Source organism: Malaclemys terrapin, chromosome 6 (genome assembly GCF_027887155.1).
Source record: "Malaclemys terrapin pileata isolate rMalTer1 chromosome 6, rMalTer1.hap1, whole genome shotgun sequence".
In the NCBI taxonomy this organism is placed as follows: domain Eukaryota; kingdom Metazoa; phylum Chordata; order Testudines; family Emydidae; genus Malaclemys; species Malaclemys terrapin.
Genome location: NC_071510.1, coordinates 120,904,807 through 120,922,183, shown reverse-complemented (window position 1 = coordinate 120,922,183; position 17,377 = coordinate 120,904,807). Strand labels below are relative to the sequence as shown.

General features: G+C 43.5%; 1 protein-coding gene across 3 annotated transcripts in view; it reads right to left on the bottom strand.

Moving 5' to 3' along the window:
- PIAS2 (protein inhibitor of activated STAT 2) overlaps positions 1–13,202 on the bottom strand; it is a 53,042-nt gene extending 39,840 nt beyond the window's left edge. For all 3 annotated transcript variants that reach the window (XM_054031287.1, XM_054031288.1, XM_054031289.1), the window contains exons 1-3: positions 13,117–13,202; positions 7,823–7,976; positions 940–1,414 (exon numbers count right to left, since the gene is read on the bottom strand). In XM_054031287.1, coding sequence (XP_053887262.1) covers positions 940–1,414; positions 7,823–7,945 — 598 coding nt within the window. In that variant the 5' untranslated portion in view covers positions 7,946–7,976; positions 13,117–13,202. The remainder of the gene's footprint in view (positions 1–939; positions 1,415–7,822; positions 7,977–13,116) is intronic.
- Positions 13,203–17,377: the final 4,175 nt, after the last annotated feature.

Here is a 17,377-nt window from a genome sequence, read left to right as displayed (position 1 = left end):
CTTATCGGAGCAAACGATCCCCTGCTTAGAGCCGTGCTGAGCCACTGGAGCTGATCAGTGTTTGGGGAGAGGAGGCTGTGCAGGGACCCAGGATGCCCCGCGATCACCCCCCTTTCCCACAAGGCCTAGCCTCAAAATGGAGAGAGCTGCACTGTGGGATAGTTCCCCTCAGTGCGCTGCTCTCATCGGCGATGGAAGTGCTGCAAATGTGAACACGATCTGATGCCTGTGGAAGTAAGTGAGAACACAAACCGGCACTTTTCTTTTACAGGTTCCCTATCACTGGTGAAACGGACAGCGCAAAAACTCTGCAAGTGTAGCCATAGCCTCAGTCAATAACAGGTAAGGTGCAGAAATGATTGTTGACAACCAACATTCATCAAATGATTAAATCTACTTCACTCATTTGGTATAATGTCAGATTCATTATGGAAGAGCTAGGCTCTTCAGACCCTACCCTGAAAACAAACATCTCAAATTTTCTGTAGCTGGAGGACAGTTTGCTAGCCTTGACAACTTCCTTCTAGCAATGTGACAGCGCAATTTGTGATCACACACAAGGATCAAAAGTTATTTTCCAAAATCCATTTTCTACTGGCCCTTGTAGGTTTCTCCTTGCTTATACTGATCATAGGTACATTTTGCTGCAAAGATCATATAGGAAGTAATTTCTTTAGTATTTTGAAAGGCAGAAAAGAACCATGATTTTGAATGTCACTTGGCTGCAGGTAAAGAACATTATTGCTTCTGAGAGTGGAAATTAGAGCAATTTATAAAATGCCAAGCAGCATTTACTGTCTTTACAAAGTGGAAATATTGACCTCTATACAAATGTCTAATTTGGGAAGCTCACTATTTTATGGATCTGGATTTTCTGATCAGATGTAATGATCAAAATGATGGTTGCTTTAGTCAGTCTTAAATTAAGCAAACACTTACCTAAACTTGTAGGTTTAATGAGAACATCAAGCACATCATAAAATGGGAGGCTTTTTAGCTGAACATCAGGATGGACAGGTGGAATTGGAGGTGATGGTTGCTGCATCTCAAAGTGAGGCTTAGTGTCTTGAAGCAGCACAGAACCAACAGGCGACGAAGGGGATTGAGGGGTGACTGAAGTAGAAGGTAGTGGGTGGATTCCAGCAACAGCCAAGTCAGGTTCCACAGGAGAGGAGCTACTATCCAAATTGAAAACTGAAGGTTTTATAGGTGACAAGTCAGACAGACTTTCAATAGTCCTTGGGTACCGACGCCTATAAAGCTCTCGGATTTTAATTTGAACTGCTGGGCTGCAGCCACTCTTCAATAAATGCAGTGCCCTCATCAGGAGGTCATGTTTGCGCCCACTTTTATTACGTCCAGCAAAGCCCAACAACACTTGTAGTTCAGAAACTCGAAAACTTGATACCATATTCTAAAGGGAGAAAAAAAGTTAAGGTCAGCACAGTACTCCCAATATGTATAGCACATAAAATTCATTTCTGAAAGTACATAGATTTTTATAGCTCAGGTTTAATATTTATTCTTTAAAAACCGGTAGGGCCTCTCCCTAAGTATAGCTTTGCCCCTTGCGCATTTTCAAAATTTGAGTATCATGTTGCCTATTCAACTAGACTAGTGTTTCCTAAAAAGTGGGATCACTTCCTCAGGCAGGATCAAAAGGAGGTGCAGTTCATTTCATTCTCCTGAAGAAGGGCTCAACTTTCCAGAGTTAGGGAAACAGTGAACTAGACAGATAACTAATTTTGCAAAATTTCATATGAATTATGAATTATCATTCAACTTTACTTTGGAAAAAATCAGTAAAATAAAATTTTAAAAAGGATTAGCAACTCATTTAAAAGGTAGTTTTGACGACTTTTTTTTTTTTTTTTTTTTTTTTTAAGTACCCATCATAGTGCATCTAGGTTCCAAAAAATAGTTATTACATGGCATTTTATAATTAACGCATTAACTTTCGGAACTGTCTGATTTTATGCTTGAGAAAATTAAAAGGATACTGCCAACTTAAAACTTCACACCTACCTGACCTTTCCCCCCTATTATCACAAGTAACACCTACTAATATAAAACCTTCTTCAGACTGTGAATTTGAGAGTCCTCTGTGTTTAGACTGTTTACTATTTCTCCTACATATTCTGCTAGTCGGTCAGTTTCCCTGTTTGTGTGGGTCTATTCCACAGAGAAGATAATTTTTAAAGAGAGAAGGCAACATGACTGGAAAAATGTTTATGCAAAACCACAAGATTGGCGGGGGGGGGGAATAAATCAGAGGCAGGTTAGTACATGAAGCTACTTGAGATCTAGTCAGTTTAACAAAAAAAATTGCAAGTTGAGTGTTCTTTGAAGAGACTCATTCAACACAACAGGGGGACCAGTTGCTGAGCTGGTGTTAAAAATCGAGTGGAACCCCGGTTATTCAATCTATTTGGGACTAGAGCCAGATCGGATAACCAAAAATCCGGATAAACCAGAGAATGGTTTCTCAAGCCTCGGCCACTGTCTGCCCCGGGCAGCTGGTGCTTTGATAAATATGGACAGCCAGATAATGGAGGCTTGGTTAAATGGGGTTCTACTGCAGTTTATTCCTGGTTCCCAGACAATGTTCTGTAAAGCATGTCCCTCTATCTTACTAGGACGACAACTAAGAGCCTCATTTTCAAAGGTGTGGAGCACACACACTTCCCATTGACTTCAGCTGGAATTGAGGGAGAAAGATTAAGGGAAAAACAGGAAAACCAGACCATAAGTTTCTATTATTTCTTCCCTATTACCATTAAATACTCAACCTCAATTTTATCCTTTAATTACTAACCTTGAATATCTATAATTTAAATGTTTGAAGTGGGGTGTGTTTTTCCTAGACTATTAGCAGTTGACAGTAATTGTGATTGGAAAGGTAGTTTCTCATAAGTGTGCGATTATGTCTTGGACAGTCTTGATATCTTTTTAGTGGGAATTCCCATTAATACTTGGCTAACAGATGCCATCTAAACGTACTATGATAACTGGCAACAGTTATTTCAACAGTATAAATATGGAGAGGAATTATGTAGAATGATACATGATATTGCTAGAAGTTACAGAATCGAAATTGCTGAAGGGAAGAATTAGGGTGAATATCCGGAGAAATTTCATGAGTGAAACACAGTAAGGTGTGGAATGTGGAAGTCTTCCAGGGGAAGTAGAGGGAGTCCCATGATCTGACACACTTTAGTATTTTGTCCAGGATAGCTTTAAATGTACTGTAAGTAACAATACTAACTATCAGGGAGATAACCAGATGACCTAAATAGGAGTTTGAAATGGCAGGGACCTAGGATTCTATAAAACGTTATTTGTTTACTGCCAAATCATAAATGGTCTTGAATTTTTGAAAGTAAATAAAATATTGATATTGGAAACTGTTGACAATACATTTCAAGATAGTTTTATCCCTTATTTTGGTATTAGAGCAGATAAATCCATCATATAATTGTGGACAAGGTAGGTAGGGAAAAAGTTATTTTTAGTCTAAACCACAGTTGCCTCCACCAGAACAGAGATGTAACACAGTTACTGATTTGTTATCCTACTCTTCCCCCCGCCCCCTATGGTTATATAGTTCCCAGCTCTGCATGTCCAATTCACATCACTCACTATACAGTTATTTCTCTGTAACAACTTGGTATTAGAATCACTATCATCATGATCTTTGAACTTCTATTTTTCAAATAAATTTACTGTGGATAGATATGTAACAATTCTCACACTATACAGTATAATACATCTGCTAAAATTAGCACACACTCAGAATTCTCAAGTTGACTGCCCCCCCAAAAAAAAAAAAAATAAAAATCACCTCAAATTCTCACTCCCTTCAGTTAAATCAGAAAATCTCCAAAAACTACACATGGAAAAAATAGATTAGAGATAGATATACATATCCAGCCATCCAGAAATGACTATCAAACTGTCAAAAGGACATTTTAAAATCCTTCAACATATTTCCCTCCTTCAGGTCCAATCATGCTCCCTATGAAGTCAATTTTTTAAGGTTTGTTTTTCGGCTTGGGATAGAGATTTAAAGAAAATGTTGGGGCTTTTTAAAAATTAGCTTAAGTTAACAGTTTTAATTAAGAGTCTTACAATGTATTTCAAATTTAGAAAAAATATTAAAATCTTATTATTTTTCTATATTAAAAGAAAGATACTTAATTGGCTTAACATGCTCTTGGATGTCAGACTGTTTATATACAAAATGCAACAAAGAAATTTAATAGCCATGTGAAGTTCTTATTTTAGGTTTAGGGAACAAAACTTTTTGCTGATAGTATTTATGGAATCCATTTTGACTAACAGAAGTTAAACCAAAATGTAATGTGGAAACTCTTTCACTCAAGGGTTAAAGAAACAGGCTATGGCTTACAGTACGCTTTCCATTTTCCTTTCTCCTGCTTCTGTGCATTCCTGAAAATTAATCAAGGCAAAATTTGCAGTCAAGCATGTATAGAAACAACTCATGCTTAATGTGAACATTCTAAAGACTAGCATTTTGCTATCGCATATTAGTATCAATGTCACAACCCGCAAGTTAAATGGAGAGTCAATGCACCTCAGATGCATCTTGTAAGTAGAAAAACCATGTACACTGCATTGATGCACAAAACTTGTGCTTTTGAAGAAAAATATTGCTAACATCAATTTTACTGCAAGTGATTAAACACGCTCATTAACAGAGCATTCCATTTAGAGCTGGATTCTGCTTTCCCTTTAAGTCAACGTAGTTTTGGATATGTAAGGAATGCAGGATCAAGTCCCTATTTCATAATTTATTTCCTGATCCTGCAAACAGATCTGCCAGAATGGACCTTATGTTTCTATTGATTCCCATCAACAGGAGCCTGTAGGGACATAAGCATCTACTCTTGTGCATCTATTTGCAAGATCATGCCTTAGTAATTTCCAGTAAATATTTCCATTTACAAGTTAGACCTAATGTAGGTTCCAAAAAGTTGTTTTCATTTTTTTGTTTGTTCTCTAGACACTGCAAAACTAGAGCCTACGGTAGTTACCAGCGTGTTTTTCACACTACTGATCTGGGCTATTGATGGTATTTTCATGATTTATTTTTAATTTCCAGTCTCTTACATATAACCACCTTCACCCTTTTTTAATCGAGGATGCAAGCTTCAGATGTAAAAATCAAATCTCTTCCAAGCTATGACTTCATGCTTTGTAAAAGTTTCACCCAATCAGCTTCTCTCTTTTTTTTTTTTTTTTGGGGGGGGTGGGGGGGGGAGTTTGAAGGAAGTTCTGTTGGACCATGTTTAAGTTTTAAACAGGAAAAATAGTCTGGGAACTTCAAGCATTTTTCCTGTGCTTTTATAATTCAAGTGTGTTTTTGCAAAAACAAGATTTTGAAGGTCATTAGATCCAAATAATATAGACAGGAAAGTTTCACCCATTTAAAAAGAAGTTGAAATCAAGTAAGAAGTAGTTACTATTCAAAAGCTATTCATGATTGCTTTGAAAGCTCAGTCCCTGTTCACTTGCTAAACTTAAGACTTGAATTGAAACAATCTAGGGAATTTAGATATTTTCCACTGAAATTAATGGAAGACATGTCTAAATCCACTACTCCACCTGGAAAAAACCTCAACCAAAAAGTACTTGAATCTCTACATTTTTTTCCCAACTCATCTTGCAGTCTGCAGACTGCTAATAGTGCTGCTGATGCATTTACATACCACCTTTCATCCAAAGATCTCAAGACTGTCACAGGCAATGAGTAGAGCCATATCAAATTCACAGTCCATTCTGGTCAAGTTCAAGGCCACAGAATTTGAAAATTAGTCAATTTCACATTTTCAGATGTTTAAATCTGAAATTTCAGGATGTTGTAACCGTGGGGGTCCCGACCGAAAAGGGAGTCATGGGGGTGGGGGGGGTCACAAAGCTGTTGTGTGTGGGGGGAGGGGGGAAAGGCATGGTCCATGGGATTGCCACCCTCACTTCTGCACTGCCTTCAGAGCTAGGTTCTGAAGGCAGCAGCCCCAGAACTTCCTGCAGTCACAGGAGGTTACTGGAGGTGGAGGTGAGTCTGACCTCCCCCGTGCTGCTGGGAGTCCTCCTAGCTGCTAGTCCCAGCTGGGCTGGGGAGGGACAGGACTTGCTCTTCCCTGCCCAGCCCCAGAGCTTCCTGCAGCTGGGGTAGGTACCCCGAGGTGGGTCTGATCCCCCCCGAGCAGCTGTGCAGGGGAAGATTAAGTCCCATTCATTCCCAGCCCGGGGAGGAGGGGGGGACTAGCAACTGGAGCCAGGGACCAGGTAGGAGCCCCTGGCTGGGGTGCCCCCAGCCCTGCCCCTCCCATCCAATATTTTGATTTCATGGTCTGACACCTGTTTCATGGCCAGGAATTTGGAAGGACCCTAGCAACGAGAGTTTATGTGATTTGGCCAAGGTGGCTCAGCAACACTGTGACAGACTCATGAACAGAACCAGGCTGCCTGATTCCAGTTCTCTGCTCTACACTCATGTAACAAAAATTATGTTAGCAAGATTAACTCGAAAATAAGTATGTGCATTGAAATAAATGGAGCTATGCTTGTTTACACCATCTTATTATCTAGCCCTAAAAGGGAGGGCAAGAAGAATAATACAATTGATAGCTAATGAGGAAATGTATAAATTAAGCAGTAGGTTTTCCAAGCTGCATGCATCCCAGTGCATGGTATTGTAAACCATAACTGCATGCTTGTGTTGGATGCACACAAATCTCTGAAAACGTGGCCCTACATGCTCATCACTCAGGTATTAAGGAGCAACCCATAGTTTTTTTTATCCTATAAAATGGATGATCTCACTTTTCATTCTTTAAATACTGCTTGTGTGAATTACTGGATCTTAAAACTCTAGAGTATTACAATTCATCTCTTCCCCCTCCCCCCATTTAATATTTAAGGTATCAAACCTGTAACACAAAATCTCTGTTCAAATCAGTGGGATGTGTGTGTGCAGGGACTGCAGGATGAAGTCCCAAATGTTACAGATTACCTTACAGCTACAATCAGTTATTTTATTAAACATAATGAATGGAATGCTCTAAACAATGTTGAAATCTCTACAACATATAGTTACAGACAATTGTTCACTGTCTAGTCACAGCTGCATTCCACCACTCAAGTTTCATCAAGAATTACACATTGGCTTTGGGTTAGAAATCATAAACCCAGAGCCCTTGATGCAAGTAATACATTACAAAAACTGAAAGATGTGCACAATGGGACATGACAAGATAAACAAAATTCATCCACTTTATAATATGCTGTTTCCTTCCTGGCTAGCAACTGAGAACCCACGCTTTAAAATGCAGTATTCTACTGGATAAAATTAAATGTGTTAAGTGCAGTGGTTTTAAATTTTATACTTGAACAACTAATGTTACACAGTATGGCAATAATACAGTATACTGTAGATATATATACCTGCACATCCCATAACCATTTTCTTACTCTATTTCTTAATACTAAGGACACATAGCACTTTACATGTTATAAACATTGTACAAATACTAACTAATCCTCACAATTCTCCCCATTTTACAAAGTGTGGAAATGGATGCAGAAAAGTTAAGTATCTTGTCTTTGGCTGCACAGGATTCTGTTGTGCAACTGAAGTTTAAAACTCAGAAGTTTGAGACTTCCAAACTTGCATGCACTCCTCCGTGTTTTTTGACTAGGAGGTTATTAGTCCCTTGTGTTGTTCACTGATTAGATGTGTGTCAGCAAGTATTACCCAGTCAGAAAGCAGATGTAGTTATTAAAATGAGATGCTACTTACTTTCCATTGTTTACAAGCCCTAACGAAACCTGATGTGGATTCAAACTTCTTTTTAGGTACAGAAATGTGGATCCACTTGAATTTCTTTCTGCTGGCACATTCTTCTTTCCTTCCAAATGGCATGACAGGTTCCCAATGTCACACCTAATGTTTCCTAATGTAAAAGGAATTAACATGTATATTCTGGTTCACCTAAAACTTTTCTATTGTCCACACAAATGGAAGTCTTGCAAGAGACAAAATATTAAGAGACGCACAAAATTGTGCTTCTTTCAACCTAAACCTTAAAGTTCCTCAGATTGCTAAAATGCTTTTAAAAGAAACACCATTATATTATACAGTTAAACCATCTTGATCAGAATTCATCTGATCTTTCCAGAAAGTTAAGGCCTGTGAGAGGTAAGGCTTACTCTGGATGTTTTGGTGACAACTTTTCTCAAGACTTCCTTGAAACTAAATTCAGAGTATTGTTTTGCTCGGGAAAGAGAATGACCATTTCTACAAGAGACAACAACAGCTTATACTTTAATGCAATAGCCTTTGGTGTATTTGTATGAAGTATAATAAAAAGCATTCAATTTTACAAACTAAATTGTACTGAGACAATCCGTGACACCTCTCCAAAAAAATTGGGAATATGGTGGCTCCTACAAGATTTCCTGGTTTTCTTTGCCACAATCAAAGGCTTTCTGCCTCCAACCCTTTGGTCATGGCTCCCCACACAGTATGTTAATACCACAATCATAAAACACAACATAAAAATGCTCCTTCACCCAGAAAACTGAGCACGCTGCATCTACAGCATCCCCATACTCTGCTGGCCTAAAAAAAAAAAAAAAAAAACACCCAGAATCAAGCTTGAAGTCTGAAATCTGATCTGCTGCTTCTAAACTTCAAGCGCGCTTACTAATAAAAATTGAGCTTTCCAAGCTGCCCTATTGTCCCTTCACAAGACAGATAGAGACCGCATATTGAGGTGAACAGCGTGCTCAGCATCAGTGCAGCAAGCAACTCTGCCATGCATCTGATGAAGTGGGTTCTAGCCCATGAAAGCTTATGCCCAAATAAATTTGTTAGTCTCTAAGGTGCCACAAGGACTCCTCGGTTGTTTTTGCTGATACAGATTAACACGGCTACCACTCTGAAACAAACAATACTGTAGATTAATCCACAAAACACTAATTTAGGGAGGAAATTTCTGGAGGTTAATTCATAAAAGCAGTTTGAGAAGAAGCCATTCTCCTCCTTGACTGTGGGGCATGCAAGAGTGGCTGTCAATAAGAAACTTCATACCTGTGAATTGAATTTCTGTAATTCAAATCCACTAATCCAAACAGGCGAGCTTCATGCTCAGTCTTTTAAACTGTGATTTATCAGTGGGAGTAAAGGCCTTAAATGGCTAGACATGCACTGCACTTCTCTCTCCAGTAGCCACATAGGATCACAAAAAGGGATCCTAAATCACCACCTTCCCTGTGCTAAACAGACATCAAGGTAGTCTCTGGACTAGAGAAGCCAGATCACAGACACCCCAGTTTACAGGTAAGATAAATAGAAATAGAAACATCAGAGCCATCACTTTGGACCAACAGTCACTATCTAGCATTACCCTACAACTTTTACAAAGAAAGGGTAATCCAGGGGTTGGGCACTAGCCTGGAACTCAAGAGACCCAGGTCCCTACTCCACTACAAACTTCTTGTGTGACCTTGGGCAAGTCATTAAGACCTAAATGCCTCTAAAAATATGAACATTACTCGCTCAGCAATGCAAGGCCTATGTGACTTAGGACCCTAAGTTTCACTGAAGTCATTGGTACTTAGGTCTTGCAATGCTGAAATACTTTTTAAAAATCTGTGCCCGAGTCTCTCTGTGCCTCACTGTCCTATCTGTAAAATGGGGATAACAACATTTCCCTCAGAGGAAGTGTTCTGAAAATATCTACATTGAGGATGGTGAGGCACTGAGGTGCTATGATAATGGGGATTTCCCCCCCCCCCCCCCCCCCCTAGCAAGGTATCTTATCTAAACCAATAACTGAGGCAGGAATATAAACTGGGTACGAGGATAAGGGAAAGCATCGTTTTTCTCATCAAATCCTACCCTCATCATGGAAGTTGGAGGCTCCTATAATTTACAACGAATGTGATCTTGCCCCTATTCTCTACTGCAGTGGTTTTCAAACTTTTTAAGCTTCCAAATAAACGCAGTTGACTGTGTACCCCCATTGGAGGAAGGGTCATAATATACCTGTGAAAACAGGGAGGGTCGGGGGGGGGGGGGGGGGTTAAGGTCTGTAAGGGATCAGATGATGCATTGTCTGCCAATACAGGCTTTTTCCTCACATGCTTCGACGAAATTTTACGTATCCCTAAGGAGTAGCGTATCCCAGTTTGAAAACCACTGCTCTACTGGATCATTTAATTCACCACATTAGTAATAATATAAAGCTTTCTTGGATCATACAGCCCTCTATCAGCCATAGCAAGGGACAATCTACATAGATGTGTACGGTTTATTAGCACACCATACAAATCACATCCCTGCCTCAAAGGGCTTACAGTTAAAGCTATTTTAGCTATGCACCTGCACAGTAGTAATATGCTTAAAAACCACATACAACTTACTTTCTGCTATTTGGTGTTATGAGGAGATAGAAGATAGTGGGGAAGATAAAGCAGCACTACCAACAATCGAATTGTAGAAGGGGGAAATTTACAGAAGTTTCCATCTATAGAACAATGGAGAAGGAAGAGTCCCTTCCCGACAATAACTTAATAATTTAAGCTGTCTCAAAACCTACATCGTCTAGTGAAGAAATTCAGGATGTCCACCTTCACACTTGACATTTCAGATGTATATTTCCAATTCACTCAACGTAATTAGGGACTAGATGGAATGAACTTTATGGGAACTTTTATCTTATACCTCCTTTGAGACAACACCCATTTTACTAAATCCTCCTTTCTATTGCAAACTGCAGGTGGGCTAAAACAAAAAAGACCGACGTTTCCTGGTATAGTTTGTAGAGAGACAAGACAATCGATAGTATGACATGGGAAGGGGGGTTGAACACTAAACAAGCAAACCCAAAAAAGCCAACAAAACAAAACCACACCTATATTGCCTTAAAAAAAAAAAAAAAAAAAAAAAGTCTTACTAAATCGAATCAGAAAGAAAGCCCATATTCAGGAAGACCAAACTCTGCTCTTCCCTGAGATCCTATCTGGATTAGTCCTGTGGCACCTTATAGACTAACAGACGTATAGGAGCATGAGCTTTCGTGGGTGAATACTCACTTCTTCGGATGCATACTCCCCCCGCCCCAAAAAAACTGCATGCATCCAAAGAAGTGGGTATTCACCCACGAAAGCTCATGCTCCTATACACCTGTTAGTCTATAAGGTGCCACAGGCCTCTCTGCTGCTTTTAAAGATCCAGACTAACACGACTACCCCTTTGATATCTGGATTAGGAATTTTGTGTGAAAAGATTCCCCCACCAGAGCTATGGTTCCAACAAATTGGTCAATGTTAGCACTGGCAGGAGCCCTAACATAGGCAGAGCTCTGGCAACTGACAGTGTTTCCCACATTTTAGTTAAAAGTGGTGAAAAGTGGCCTGGCTACTAGAGCCTCCTCTACGCCAGGGCTCCCACTGGTGCTAGCCCTGGGGTTCATGTTAATTGTGACAGCAGAAATCCCTACCACAGACAAAGTTTAAGAGCTGTTCTGCAAACCTCCTACACATAGAACTCCCACTGCAAGCATGGCACTCTTGCAGACTTGGGCTCTACTTACTAGAATTAAGAATATGAAAGAAAATGTCATATACCAAAAAAAGATGTTTGCAGATGTTTTAAGGACATTAAAAAGATGTTCATATTTTTAAAAAAGCAGAAGTAGTCAGCTCTTTGCATTAGACTTTTAACAGATATTTCAAAGGAAGAAATGTGCTTGATATTGGAAGTGTTTACAGGAGTTCAATGTAACTGTGTAAAAAGACATCAAGTGAAAGTGGGTAGATGGAATAGTTCTGCCACAAAAAATACCGATTTCCATAGCCCTTAGATTTGTGCATATTGTTCACAAATTTGCATTCAATTAATTTATTTCCATGGCAAATTTAACCTCTCAAATCTGATTTTAAAAATCAGTTTGAGTCCCCCTCTCCCACAATTAATACAAAATGATACACATTTCTGTGAAACAGAGAAAAACGGTGCCATACATGACCACAGAATTGTTTCCTTTCAGATCTCAATTGCAAATCATCTCACTTAGTAGGCAGAAATTTTCTATACTAGTGTAAACTGGATGTAATCATAAGGATGATTTCAAGATGTCGGAAAACAATCTCAACATGAAAATGGAAACCAGGATTTGCAAGTTTTCCACTCCTCCACCTCTTAAAAAAAAAAAAAAAAGAAAAAAAAAGTAAGACAATAGAAAGCATTTTTCTTGAAGTCAAAGAACATACAGGTGAGGACTACAAGGTCGTTGAGATGTGCTAATGAATGATAGTGTGTGTGCGCGCACAAAGCACCTTAATTTGAGGCCTTCATTCATCTCTAACTTCAAGTCACATTTAAAAGATAGCTCAAGTGTCCTCCCTTTTTAAAATCATTTTGATTATTTTCCGGTAAGGATTACTGGCAGCTCTCTTTCTTTCTCCCCCCACCCCAAAAAAACTGGCTATTTTATACTAGTATTAGTTTATCCTAGTCAAAGATTAAAAAACAAACAAAAAAAAAGCCACATTCACATTGAATTGGGGGGGGGGGCGCGGAGAGGAAGGATTTCTCTCCCCACTCCCATCTAACTCTGGTAAATAATAAATAGAGAGATCAGCGCCCGGGCATGCAATCACAGAAAGCTCCAGATCTGGGGAGCAGGAGTAGGGCACCTCCACTTTGCCCCTGCCCCCAATCTCCGTTTGAGAATCATGAATGCAACCTGGACCCTCAGCACTGGGGAAGCACTGGGGGGGGGGGCGCACCCTGAGGCGGCAGATTGGGAAGGAGACGGGGGGGGGGCTAGTGGGTCAAGACCCCGCGGGGCTGGAAGGTCGGGGGGGAGAGGCAAGACCCTGGGGGGGACTGGCAGATGACGTGGGGACCCCCAAAAGGCGCGAGGGAGCAGGTGAGGAGTGGGGGGGGTCAGACCCTATATCAATGACCGGCCCCGGCTGAGGGGTCCCGCCCGAGCTGTGGGCGCGGGGAGGCCGGCCGCTCTGGATGGCAATGGCGGGGGGTGATCGGGGTGGTGGGACTAGGGATGGATTTTTTCTCCTCACCCTCAACGCCTCGAAATCCGCCATTTTCTACCCGCTGCTGCCGCCGCCGGGCGCCGCCGCAGCCGCCACCATCCTGCACCCTCTGTGCGCCCCCCACGTGACGGGGCGGGCTCCGCAGCCCATCCGGCCCCGCTGCGCACGGGGGCGGGACGAGAAGGGGAGGGGGGCGCTCGGCCACGGGCCCCTCAGGGTGCGGGGAGAAGGGGGGGTTTCGTGCCCAGGCTGAGGGGACAGGGCATCCGCTCCCCCACAGCATCTCCCTTCCCCACGGCATCCGCCTGCCCCCGCTCACCCCACCCGACAGCACCCCCTCTCCCACAGCACCCCCGTACCCGGCAGCACCCCATGCCCTCCCCACAGCATCCCCCTGCCCCCTCTCACCCCACCTGACAGCACCCCCTCCCCCACAGCTCCCCCACCCGACAGCATCTCCCCCACAGCATCCGCCTGCCCCCTCTCACCCCACCCGACAGCACCCCCTCCCCCACAGCACCCCCGTACCCGGCAGCACCCCATGCCCTCCCCACAGCATCCCCCTGCCCCCTCTCACCCCACCCAACAGCACCCCCTCCCCCACAGCACCCCCACCGCATCCGCCTGCCCCCTCTCGCCCCACCTGACAGCACCCCCTCCCCCACAGCACCCTCACCCGACAGCATCTCCCCCACAGCATCCGCCTGCCCCCTCTCACCCCACCCGACAGCACCCCCTCCCCCACAGCACCCCCGTACCCGGCAGCACCCCATGCCCTCCCCACAGCATCCGCCTGCCCCCTCTCACACCACCCAACAGCACCCCCTCCCCCACAGCACCCCCACCCGGCAGCATCTCCCCCACAGCATCCGCCTGCCCCCTCTCACCCCACCCGACAGCACCCCCTCCCCCACAGCACCCCCGTACCTGGCAGCATCTCCCCCACAGCATCCCCCTGCCCCCTCTCACCCCACCTGACAGCACCCCCTCCCCCACAGCACCCCCGTACCTGGCAGCATCTCCCCCACAGCATCCCCCTGCCCCCTCTCACCCCACCTGACAGCACCCCCTCCCCCACAGCACCCCCGTACCTGGCAGCATCTCCCCCACAGCATCCGCCTGCCCCCTCTCACCCCACCTGACAGCATCCACTCCCCCACAGCTCCCCCGTACCCGGCAGCACCCCATGCCCTCCCCACAGCATCCGCCTGCCCCCTCTCACCCCACCTGACAGCATCCACTCCCCCACAGCTCCCCCGTACCCGGCAGCACCCCATGCCCTCCCCACAGCATCCGCCTGCCCCCTCTCACCCCACCTGACAGCATCCACTACCCCACAGCTCCCCCGTACCCGGCAGCACCCCATGCCCTCCCCACAGCATCTCCCTGCCCCCTCTCACCCCACCTGACAGCACCCCCATACCCGGCAGCACCCCATGCCCTCCCCACAGCATCCGCCTGCCCCCTCACACCCCACCTGACAGCACCCCCATACCCTGCACCCGAAAGCACCCCCTCCCCACAACATCCCATTCCCTCCCCACAGAATCCCCACCCAAGAATATCCCCCTTCCCCACAGCATCCGCCCACCAGCTCACACCCCACCCAACAGTATTCCCTCCCCACAGCATCCCCATACCCCCCCTTCCCCACAACATCCGCCTGCCCCCTCATACCCCATGCCCACCCCACACCCGACAGCATCCCCTCCTGCACAGCACCCCCATGCCTAACAGTGTCCCTTCCCCACAGCACCCCCATGCCCTCCTCACAGCATCCCCATACCTAACAGCCCCTCCCCACAGCATCACCATTTCACCCAGTACCTGACAGCATATCCTGCCCATGTCATCACAGTTCCCTCCCCCCCGCCCCCATCACATACCCTCCCCACAGCATCACAATGTCCCCCATCTCTCCCTGACCTGACACCATATCCCCCACATCCTTCCCCATAGCCTGTGTTCCCCACTACATCCCTCCCGCCCCCGGCACTGTTCTCCCAACAACATATCCTCCCTACAGCCCACCTGGCATCATCCCCCATTGCCACATACCCTACCCTCTACATCATCATGTCTCGCCCCTACTACATACCCTGCCCACCTGACACCATCCTCTTTACCACACACCCTCTCCCTTCAGAATTGCTACATCCCCCATCACATAGCCTCCCCACCTGGCACTGTCCCCCCTGCAACAAGGCCACCCCATAGACATCACTATGACTGTCCCAAACACAACTGTCACTGTTGTCCTCCCCCACCCCCATGAGGCCTCCTTACAGCATGGCCTTCCCATCATGCCCCCCCCCCTCAATCTGGCATCATCCCCTACTCTTCTTGGCAGCCCCCTGCAATGAGGCTTCCCCACAGCATCACATCTTCTCCACTAGGCACCGTCCTTCCACATTATGTGGCCTTCATACAGCACCATGGCCTGCCCCCTCCCCCCATGACCCCACTGCAGTGTTGCAGTCTAGTTCAACACTTGGCTTCCCCTCACACCACCAGCTGCACAGCATTACTTACTGTCCCACTCTCCCAGAATATCATCACAATACAACCTCCAAATATAACTATTCTTGATTGTATATAGCATCCAAAGTATTCTAGCTGCTATGTGGACATATAACAAGAGACAGTCCCTGTTGTAAACCATTTACAATCTAAAATCTACCATGTCACACTGTAAAGTGCCCCCATGCCTGGAATAACTTCCTATAAAATCCACCACTTCTACCAATCCCTCATCTTCAAACCCTCCCTCTTCTGAATGACTGTACATTCTCTTGTCTTGGACTGGTCAGGGAACATCACCATATATGTTTGTAAGGCCCCATAAACCTTTACAAGTGTTGTATATTGTATCTCATACCACAATAAAAGGAGTTTTACAAATATACAAGATAGTTGTTTTCAAAAGAGTAATCTACCACTATATGTGGTAATAGGGAAATACTTTAAAATGCTTTATAACTAATTCACAATGGAGTCTTCCTCAAAATTGCTATGTATTTGTACTGCAGCAGTGCGTAGGGGCCTCAGTCATGGATCAGGGCCCCTTTGTTCACAGAACATAGATTAAAATACATCTCTGCCCCAGAAAGCTTACAACTGAAGTAGAAAAATCACAGAATGCACAAGACTTCCAAATCTTGTTTGACATGATGGAAAGATAAGCACAACAAAAATCTTAGAGTAGCTAGTCTTGAACTAGCTCTAGTTCAAATCTAGTCCAGATAAATAATGACTGAAAAGTGTTGGTTGTCCATTTGGTGAATTCACTTCTTAGTGAATAAGCATTCAGATCACAAAAGCCAAAAGACCAGGAGTTATTTGGCACTATTGTCCGTGGAGTTAGAAAAAACAAAGAAACTACCTCCTCACCCCACAAACCATCCTTCTAGGTCTGGACTAAGGCATATGAAAGGAAGTGGTAGCACATATAAGGAAGCTTGCACTAACACTGTACCTGTTCTGTGGATAGAGGATTTCAGCCACCACAACTGTCAAACATTTACCAAAGAACCCCTTAATTTCTAACAAGTCTTACAACATATGGGTGCAGAATGCATTTATCTATATTTTATCTAAAGTCTTTATTTATAGTCTTACCTATGACCTCTCCATCACAATAGTATCTGTTGATGTACTAGCCTATTTTACAGAAGGGCAATGGAAGCAAAGAAATTAAGTAACTTGCCCAAGATCAAAGAGGAAGTCTGTGGCAGAGCCGATATTAGAATCCATATCTCCTGAATCCCTGTCCAGCGCCTTAACAGGAGTATTTATTATTCTTTTGGACAGAAGTGTGTGCTTCAACTATTGAATTTTTGTTTATATAAAGTGATGTTATTCTATTAACGTGAGGGAAGGTAGCATAGCTATCATAAGTCTGAACATGTTAAAGTGCAATATCTATATATATTGGAAGAATTATTCCATAATTTCATTGCTCTCCGTTTTATCCATTTACTATCAGATACAGTCTCATCACAACAGAAGTGATGAGATACATTTTATTAATAAAAAATGAAGCAAAAAATGTCACCGGCAGTAAACTTTGAAACAGAATAATGAGTCTCCTGCTGCAAAAGGAAATGCTGAGACATTTACAGCAAAACAAACATTGAAGTGCAACTGAAAAGCATATTTTCAAAAGCAGCCAGAGATAATTATCTAGTTACAATAATTGCCTAGTCTCTATATTCAGTTTTGTTGGCAATGTTACTGTTAAATCAAACTGATTTATTAAAAGGCAAAAATGGAGCCAACAAACAGGCAA